Source organism: Onychostoma macrolepis, chromosome 18 (assembly GCF_012432095.1).
Source record: "Onychostoma macrolepis isolate SWU-2019 chromosome 18, ASM1243209v1, whole genome shotgun sequence".
Lineage (NCBI taxonomy): Eukaryota > Metazoa > Chordata > Actinopteri > Cypriniformes > Cyprinidae > Onychostoma > Onychostoma macrolepis.
The window spans coordinates 33,841,768-33,851,463 of record NC_081172.1 but is presented as its reverse complement, the minus strand read 5'-3'; the positions used below and the strand labels follow the sequence as shown (position 1 = coordinate 33,851,463).

The 9,696-nt window shown below is 42.5% G+C and overlaps 1 protein-coding gene across 11 annotated transcripts in view; it reads right to left on the bottom strand.

Annotated features, from left to right (window-relative positions):
- Positions 1–9,696, bottom strand: part of reln (reelin) — a 139,977-nt gene that overhangs the window by 120,949 nt on the left and 9,332 nt on the right. For all 11 annotated transcript variants that reach the window (XM_058751184.1, XM_058751182.1, XM_058751176.1 and 8 more), the window contains exon 2: positions 1–3. This exon is cut by the window's left edge and continues 105 nt beyond it. In XM_058751184.1, coding sequence (XP_058607167.1) covers positions 1–3 — 3 coding nt within the window. The remainder of the gene's footprint in view (positions 4–9,696) is intronic.

Here is a 9,696-nt window from a genome sequence, read left to right as displayed (position 1 = left end):
TTACTGCAGACACAGAGAGAGGAGAGACAGAGGGTCAGAATTCACTGATCAATGACATCTGAGAAAAACCCAGCAAAACAAATACGCCACAAGCTCATTGTGAGAGGCCTTTGGAAAAGTGCTTTGGTGCTCAAAGTAAGAAAACAGTTAAATGGATTTTCCATCTTAAAGGTCTACTTTGTTATCGTTTGAGGGGAAAATGAAAAGTTGATTGTAGCTCCATTGGTTTCAATGGGTCTATGATGTACTTAAGCTTACGATGCTTTTGGGAAATGCAGCCCTGATCAAACGGAGTAGTATATTTAGATCTTAGTTGGACTGATTCAAAGATTCAAACAACGATTCATTTGGACTGGATGCTGCTAATGAACGAGACTCAAATCATCAGTGCGATCATTTGGGCTGGTCACTAATCAGTCACAGAATCTGAACATTATTCTTCTTTTGGAAAAGAAAAAAAAAATCACAAAAACCCACATTAGGTCAAGGAAGCACTGCCTCTCTCTGACAAAAATCAAGAGTAAATAACTTACAGTACAAAAATAAACCAAGCAAAAATTACAAAATGAATTTGTTCTAAAGTACACAGTCCAACAAGCAACAACAGCAGAAAACGTTTGGGAAGAGGATTCATCTCTGAGCTCATGGTGCTCTCTCTGAGGTCCTATAGTGTTGGGCGAGTGACAGAAAACAGGTGTAATGTCACATGAGAGAAGGCAACGCCTCAACCGCACCATGATCGACTCATTAATCTGTCAGTGTGATACACCACCTATCATGCTCACAAATGGTCTGCAAATCCACACAAAAAGCATCAAATGGAAATGGAATACGATTTTACATTGGTTACAAACTGAGGAACGAGACAAAATGAATGTCTGTAGTAATCAACAGGATGGCACAGATGTGGTCCAGAGACACCGAATAGAAAATAACCCAGAAAGTCCCTGAAGAGCTGAGAGAGAGCAGATGTGTGTCCAGGAGGCGAACGCGACACCTCACCAGCACAGACGGCAGCCGTCAAAAAGACATGTTCGCATGGTGAAGATGTCACTAAACACTGTGTGAAAATACATCTTGAAAGAGTGTGAGATTGACAGAAAAATGGGAAAAACAGACTACCTTGACATTCTGAGTCTGTAGTAACCAAACAACAGCAAACGTAACCAAGACACATGCAGTCATACTCAAAAAAAAAAAAAAAAATGCTGCTTAGTCAAAATTAAAATGAAAAAGAGCTAATGAAACACCATTCTTGAACATTTTCACAACTTCGCTTCATTGCATGCTTTTGTTTTTTTTGGCATTACAATGTAGCATTGCTCAAACTGGGCAGAGTGTTTTCATTCTTGGCTTGGGAGAGTGAATGTTGAGTTTATGTGTTATTTTAATTATGTGTGTTTTTCAGCAACATGACAAAAGAGCAGACGTGTTTGTGCAGTAAATGAATCTGTTATGTTGGAATTTCTTTAGGTTGAAGATTGGAGCTTGTGCGGTTGAAGATGCGATGTAAAAGTGCAGTAAATGTTCTTTGTTCAGTGAAAAGAGTATTTCATGAATAGACCGGTAATTGTTGAGACAAGCATTTTTCTGACAAGAAACGTGGTTCAAAACCACAAGCCAACAGCAGATCTACTCTGAAAGCCTGCTGCTGGTTTTACCAACTGTTTGACAAAATCCCAGGCAGACAGATCATGAAATAGTCAAAGAAAATCATTATTATTAATAACATTAGTTCTAGTTTGATTATTATTTTATAAAAACAAATTACTAGAGACTCTCGCTATTTCTTTCTTTATGAGTACTCAAGGGAGAAGCGTGAGCGCTCTGTGTGTGTAAGAGTGTGTGTAGTATGTCTAGACGTGGATACACTCCGGATTAAAAACATATCCCTCGTTCCTGCCTCTCTCCCCCTATGCCAGCTTCAATAATTCATCCTCTTACTGCCAGTGTAATATCTAGTCCTCTCACTCTCCATTTTCCCTTTTTTTGTTGTTTTTTACTGCATTATTCCTTACCTCGCTTTCTAATCAAGTGCAACTCAGTATGTACAGATCAGGGTGCTGGCTTTATATCCAGTTCATTCACATTAAGTCATGATATCAAAGAGAGAAATACATTGTGGACATTTTGTCAGTGCATGGCAATTTCGGTCGTACAGTTTCAGGAGACAATGAATATAGCACGCATAGTCATACTGGCTGCATTTAAATCTCTTTAATAGTATTTCTATCCTCTTTGGAGTTTAAAAGCGCTTAAAAGATTTATGCAAATACAACGAGTAAATAACGAGGGAATGAATATTGGCAGAATTGTAATTTTTGAGTGAACCCTTCCCTTAAACGTCAAGAACGTTGCACATGCACATTGACAAATTCAGAGCCCAAATAGCGTTCGCTCTCCTCACACGAGGCACCTCGGGCTCAAAGCATCGCTCCCTCAAGAGCGCAGCGCTTTTCATGCAGGAGAAGCATTCGAAGGCGGGTGGGAGTGCAACGCCAGCGATTGGGCCAAGAGGTTATTATGAGCAACAAACAGCACGGTGGAGGAGGGAGAAAACAGGGATGGAGGGACGTCTGGAGAGGCCCGTGGAAAAAGAGTGATCGATGAAAATGAAAGACGTAAATAATTCAGAAATCCATCTGAAAGGGGAGCAGAAGCGGGGGAAGGGAGGAGAAAAGAGGAGAACCTGCTAAGAGTAACTCATAAAAACAGACGTATTCACCTGCGGGGGTTTGCATGCGCGCAAAGCTGCGCTTTGATGAGAACTCTTAACATTCACTCCACACCCGCACACACTCAAACTCTCTCGATGAGCAACATTTGACTGTCTTTAGCAGAAAGAGAGACGACGTGCCACTGGGAAATGGAGATGCGGCAGGTACGTTGACGCAACACTGATCTCTTGTCCATCCAGCCGCTCTCTCTTTGTCTCTGCCCATCATGCAATATAGATGGTGCGATGTAGTACGCCTCATTACCAACACTCACTGCCACGCTGCTGCTCAAGTATTGATAAACCTCGGGCCTAGAAAGCATCCCTGGACTCGCTGACATTAACAGAGGGGGCTATTTTCTGTTGTAGAAGAATACCAAACAGAAGAGGAAGGGCCGTGTTGGGACAAAGCGCAAGAACGATGCTTCTCGAACCACTTTCTGAAACAGGTTCAGACACGGATGGCTCTATATGTGTGGTGCCGTCATCTGAGCAGCACCTGGTGGCACCCTGAAGGCCAGACGCAGGAGCAGAAGAGTGAAGCGAGAGCAGTTGGCAGGGCTGTGCATTACCTCACTCCTAGTTAACAGCATGGCAGAGGAACAACGCCTGCCAGTGTGTGCCATGAATATCAAACCTTAATGGGTTTGCAACAGTCACTCCTAGTCGAGCACAACATTTAAATACAGTCAAACCAAAAATTATTCCGACACCTTCAACATTTCTCACATTATCACAATGTATTCACTATAGTTTAGAAAAATGGTAATAAAATATGAATAAAATATGTGTCAGAACAAATTCATCTTGATAATGTCAGATAACTTTGATAGAAAGGTATGTAATGAATTAAACTGGCAGCTGTTAAATTTAAGTACACAATTAGATAAAACCAATTTAGCTCAACCAATTACCAAGCAATGCTTCATTTTGTTCAGTCTGTGGTGGAAAAAGATCAATTGTATAGCTACTCCAGTGAGCAAGGCAAAGGAGGCTAAAGAACATAAGAAAAAAAACAACTCCACAAGATGTTTAAGCAGAGAAACCTTGGGAGGAACCAGACTAGGATCAACGATGAAAGTCTGGAACCAGAGAGTGATTCTAAAATCCCGTTTGAACTCCCGATTCTGTTCATCATAAACATAAGTGTCATTCCAGCCTGTCACACCTGTGACCCCTCTGCAGATTTAGGAAAACGACGTGTCAGCAGCCTCACAACCACAGTGCCACACTTCCACCTCTGTGTATGTCAGAAGATACAGGCAATATGACAGAAACGTCACCCCGTGGCCATCTGAGCCACATTTGACATCCCACTGGAAACCTGGTGTGCCCTTGAGAAGCCGGAAGCAGGGAGAGGCCACCAGCAGTGACTCTGGCCATCTGTTTCCCCGGCCGGGCCAGTCTCAGAGCCATGTTCCTGCCGCTCTGGTCCAGTGCTGCTGATCCGGGCCGGGCCGCACCGTATCAATCAGCATCAGTGTGGAGTGTGTGATGAGTTTACGTGTGTCAATGACAGCTGGATAGCACTTATCAAACTGTGATGATTCTCTTGCGTAACCCTCTATCGTCTCTCTGCCCTGCTGGCCGCACCATCTGCTGTTGCAAGGGCCTGTTGCTGTCAAACACGCTCGATCGCTCTAACAAACATTAACAGGTCGGCTTCCTGAGTAACAGCTTCTTTAATGATGCTCCTAACCTTTTAATAGGTGCTAACCTCCCTTCACATTTGCTCCGAACACCAGTAAAAACAAAACAGAAGGCAGAGGTGATCGTGTTATTCCATAAGGAAAGTTGAAAGCTTACAACATTTAAAACAAGCAGCTTTTATGGAAAGCCAGTTTTAAATTGTGCAACCTCTGATCTGGTTAATATCTGTCTTGAAACAGAGCAGGATTCTTGCACATGTGACACTAATGAGAACTACAGTAACAACATTTCCCCAGACCTTTTGACCCAAGATAACTGCACTGAGCTAGAGACCATTTATTGGCTCTCTGACCAGTGTTAGGCTTGTTATCAAATGGTTTCCAATACAAATATCATTACAAACATTACAAACCATCAACTTTTAACCATTAAAACCGTTAAAAAATGGTTTTCTCTACAGTGTTTTGTGACATATTCCATTAGGATTTAGTGCTTTTAACAAGCCACCAATAGAAGGCGACCAGTTACCAGTAGAGACCCACAGGAATCATTACAGTTTCCATTAAAACCAATACAATTCCCAATGTATCCAATAAAACCATTACAAATTTTGTGATGGTGTTTATTGTTTTGGGGTTTTTTTCAGCAGAGTTGTTTTCCATTTCTTCAACTCTTGATCCACTACATGGCCAAAAGTAGATGGAAAGTCCCTTCGAGTTTGGCTTTTCCAGTAATTTCTTAATCTTATACATACAAATGCTTCAGGCTTTGTGGAGCTGGTTCTTTTCCAGCATGTCAATACCCTTGTGCACAAGAAAGAAGTGGTTTACTGAGTCTGGTGGGGAAGAACTGGCCTGCACAAAACCCCAACTAGAAACCTTTGAGATGGTAATGTTTACCATTAATTCCTCATAGTCCACATTGGGAAGTTCAGGGCTGGTCAAGAGGATAGTCTACCTGTAAGAGAAAGTATCCCTGCGTCCCAATGTTCATACTATCCATCCAAAATACACTGAACAAAATTATAGACGCAACACTTTTGTTTTTGCCCCCATTTTTCATGAGCTGAACTCAAAGATCTAAGACTTTTCCTATATACACAAAAGGCCTATTTCTCTCAAATCTGTCTAAATCTGGGTTAGTGAGCACTTCTCCTTTACGAGATACTCCATCCACCTCACAGGTGTGGCATATCAAGATGCTGATTAGACAGCATGATTATTGCACTGGCCTCAATAAAAGGGGCGGAGGGGGTGTCCGAAAACCAGTCAGTATCTGGTGTGACCACCATTTGCCTCACGCAGTGCAACACATCTCCTTCGCATAGAGTTGATCAGCTTGTTTATTGTGGCCTCTGGAATGTTGGTCCACTCTTCTTCAATGGCTGTGCGAAGTTGCTGGATATTGGCAGGAACTGGAACACGCTGTCGTATACGCCGATCCAGAGCATCCCAAACATGCTCAATGGGTGACATGTCCGGTGAGTATGCTGGCCATGCAAGAACTGGGATGTTTTCAGCTTCCAGGAATTGTGTACAGATCCTTGCAACATGGGGCCGTGCATTATCATGCTGCAACATGAGGTGATGGTCGTGGATGAATGGCACAACAATGGGCCTCAGGATCTCGTCACGGTATCTCTGTGCATTCAAAATGCCATCAATAAAATGCACCTGTGTTCGTTGTCCATAACATATGCATGCCCATACCATAACCCCACCGCCACCATGGGCCACTCGATCCACAACGTTGACATCAGCAAACCGCTCACCCACACGACGCCATACACGCTGTCTGCCATCTGCCCTGTACAGTGAAAACCGGGATTCATCCGTGAAGAGAACACCTCTGCAAAGTGCCAGACGCCATCGAATGTGAGCATTTGCCCACTCGAGTTGGTTACGACGACGAACTGCAGTCAGGTCGAGACCCCGATGAGGACGACGAGCATGCAGATGAGCTTCCCTGAGACAGTTTCTGACAGTTTGTGCAGAAATTCTTTGGTTATGCAAACCGATTGTTGCAGCAGCAAAAACAAAAGTGTTGCGTTTATAATTTTGTTCAGTGTCGTAAGTGAGATTAGAATGTGTCCCAAAGCATAGTATGTCGAAAAGAGTATGCCAAAAGTCCCCGGATGGTCTACTATTTCAGGTCAATTTTTGAAGTGTGGATCTGTGCACACTCTAATGGCTAATATTGCCCATAATCCATTGCGCTTTGGTGAAGGATTCAGTCCAGAACTACAAACACAAATAAAACGCGTTAAAAAACTACAAACATGGCGGATGTGCGTGACCGATGGTTAGGTAGAGAGGTTTAGAAAAAGGGATTTGTTACTAATAATCAACATTTAACCTGGTAAAAAAATATTTATTTAATGTTATCTGTGTTATATTTAATCTGCAACAGCAATGTGAACTTTATAAACATCCGTTTAGTCGTCAACTTTTAAATGCATCATTATGCAGAAAATATGAGCAGTTGTGTGACGTGACAGTATGTCCCAAAGCTTGCATATTCTTCTACTACACATTCAAAAGTGTGTACTTTTTCTTTACCAAAAAAGTACATACTGGGTGTTTCTCAAACGGAAGGCTGCATCCTACAAAGGTTGCATATCTAGGCTGCCACGTCTTCAAACGTCGCTGAAGGCCATCTCAATCGGAAGGATCCTTGGAAGACAGCCTTCGTTTCGCATCCTTCTTTCAGCTGAATTCCTCCGCGACCTTCAATCACCCACAATCCTTTGTACCCATTCCATTTCATGAAAATAAACTGACGAAAAACGAGTCAGTACTGAGCTTGTCTGAATTTATTATGAAATCTAAGACAAAAAATAATGTTTTCTGACATGAAAGGATAGATGTTATCTTTTGTTTTGGTTTAAATTACTTACTAAAGGCTTATCTGCCAATAATTTATGCCACAGGGAGATTATAGACGGTGGTTTTTCATTGTATTGCATTAATGGAAAGCCAAATAATATAAAGATTTGTAATACAAAGGTTTTTTCAAAAACAAAGTTTTATTAATGTTTTTGTGCAGTGACGGTGAGGGCGGGAACATATGTGACGTAGCCACGCGCACTTACTAGAGCGTCTCATTCTAGCGTTTATATGCCGATGAGGAGTCTAGCCTACAAGACTCTGAAGGACTAAACTAGGAAGGACGCAGCCTCGGTAGGATCCAGCCTTCCGTTTGAGAAACACCTACTTTAAGGGCGTAGTATAAGTAAGTACATTGGGACGCAACCCCAACGGAACACACCTGAACCTGCTAATCTTCAGGGTTACCTGATAATTACGAGCAGGTGTGCTGGAGCAGGGTCGGAGACCTCTGACTTAAAGAGACACCGCTGTACCGTATCTACCCCTACAACAGTGGTCTCTAACTAAATTCCTGGAGGGCCACAGCTCTGCAGAGTTTAGCTCCAACCAGCTCCAAATCACACCTGCTTGGAGGTTTCTAGTGATCCTAGAGACCTTGATTAGCTGGATCAGGTGTGTTCGATTAGGGTTGGAGCTAAACTGTGCAGAGCTGTGGCCCTGCAGGAACTGAGTTTGAGACCAATGCCCTAAAAGGTGCACATTAGTACTTTGGAATAGTAACATGTACCCTTACCACAAACCTTTTCAGGAAGGATGAGGTACAAAATATCCTTTCTAGGGTACTGTTCCAGTCAACAGGTCAGTGCCTGACATCACTAATGCTCTTGTATCTTAACCATTTAATTTCAAAAGCATGACAGAAAGCACGAACACCTCTCTGTGCTGCTATAGCGGCTCCCGCTCTCCTGAGAAAGCCTTTAACTGGATGTTGAACACGGATGCAGGGATTTGCTCACGTGCAGACACAAGAGCATCAGTGAGCTTTATTCTCTGAGCTGAAAGGTCAAGTCAACAACAAAAAATTCTGACCAACGTCTGCCATTGATTTGTGAAAGTGCACAGATGCACACTGGAAAGTTAAAAACATGAACTGAAAGTGAACTGTATTCTTTGGAATGTTTCCTGCAATCGAAAAATGTATTCATGAAATGCATTGACAGTATTCAAATAACGAGAAGAGCTACTGGAGTCAGTGACAGTCTTCAGTCACTGAAGTTTCATCCCTGTGAGATTGTGTTTACGCTCCCACAGCGTGACGCTGAGGGAAAGGGATTCTGGGAGCGTGATAAGCAGAGAACGCGCTGCGTTATGCAAATAAATCTACTCTAACCCCTCTTTTAAAAAACCACCCAATCCATTTGCACTGCTGTGTTGCTTTTCTCTTTCCTCGTGATCGAAAATGACAAAACTAACAAGCATTTATGAGAAGGAAAAAATGACAGTTTTCAGGATTATTTGGATCAGGATCTCTGCCAGCACAAGATTGAATGTCTGCGCTCAGCAAGACTACTCTAATCACTTCCATGTGCTCAAACGCTGCAGCAGTTTACAGTTAAAACATTCAATGCAATGACGACAGACAGACTGATGGATAATCTTACACCTGTCGATAAACCTCGCAGAAAACAGGGAATGTAAAGATGAGGTCAGCTTGGCTCTTCTCGACCCCTGACGGCCCTCCACACGAGCCAGAACTTTTCCTTCTCCAGAGCTGCATCTATTCCTCACGGACAGATAAAACTCTCACATAGTCACTAAACACCCAGAGCTCTGTTGCATAAACAAGCTCCAAACGGGCTGAGGAAACTATTGGGAATTTCATTGTGAAACACAGAGAAACTCAGCCAGTGTTTGTGTCGTGTTTTTCTTTATCTTCATGCCTGTATTTCAGTCAGCACAAAGGACAGCTGGGAAAGAGCTCTCACTTACAGCATGTGATCTGGACACTGTATGAGAATCCTTCATCGCCGCAGTTATTTAAGTGAAGCACCTGAATTAACTTTGATTGGACAGCTGTTTTTTGTGTGTGTGTGTGTATGTGTGTGTGGCAACGTTTATTCACCTTGTTTTAGCTCAGTGGTTGACTGACAGGTGATTGATGTTGTTTGTACACATGGTGTTCCCAGAGCAATGTGATCAAAAAGGGCTATGACCATCACCCAGTGTGGCTCAATTAGAGAAGCTTATGGACTTTGGTTTATTTAGCGTCTGAACAGATGTTAAGAGCAGGTGTAAACCAGATGTTTCAGCTGATTAGCTGGTTGATAACACGTGCGTCATTGTCACAAACTAATGCTAAATCTATTAGGAAATTTCAAAAGGATCTACCTTGGGAAATATTCGGTTTTAATATAAGTGCAATAGAACATTTTCAGTGCACACATCTAAAAAACATGATTCCTGGGAGAGAAAAGATCTGTGTATGAAACAAAAGCACAGACA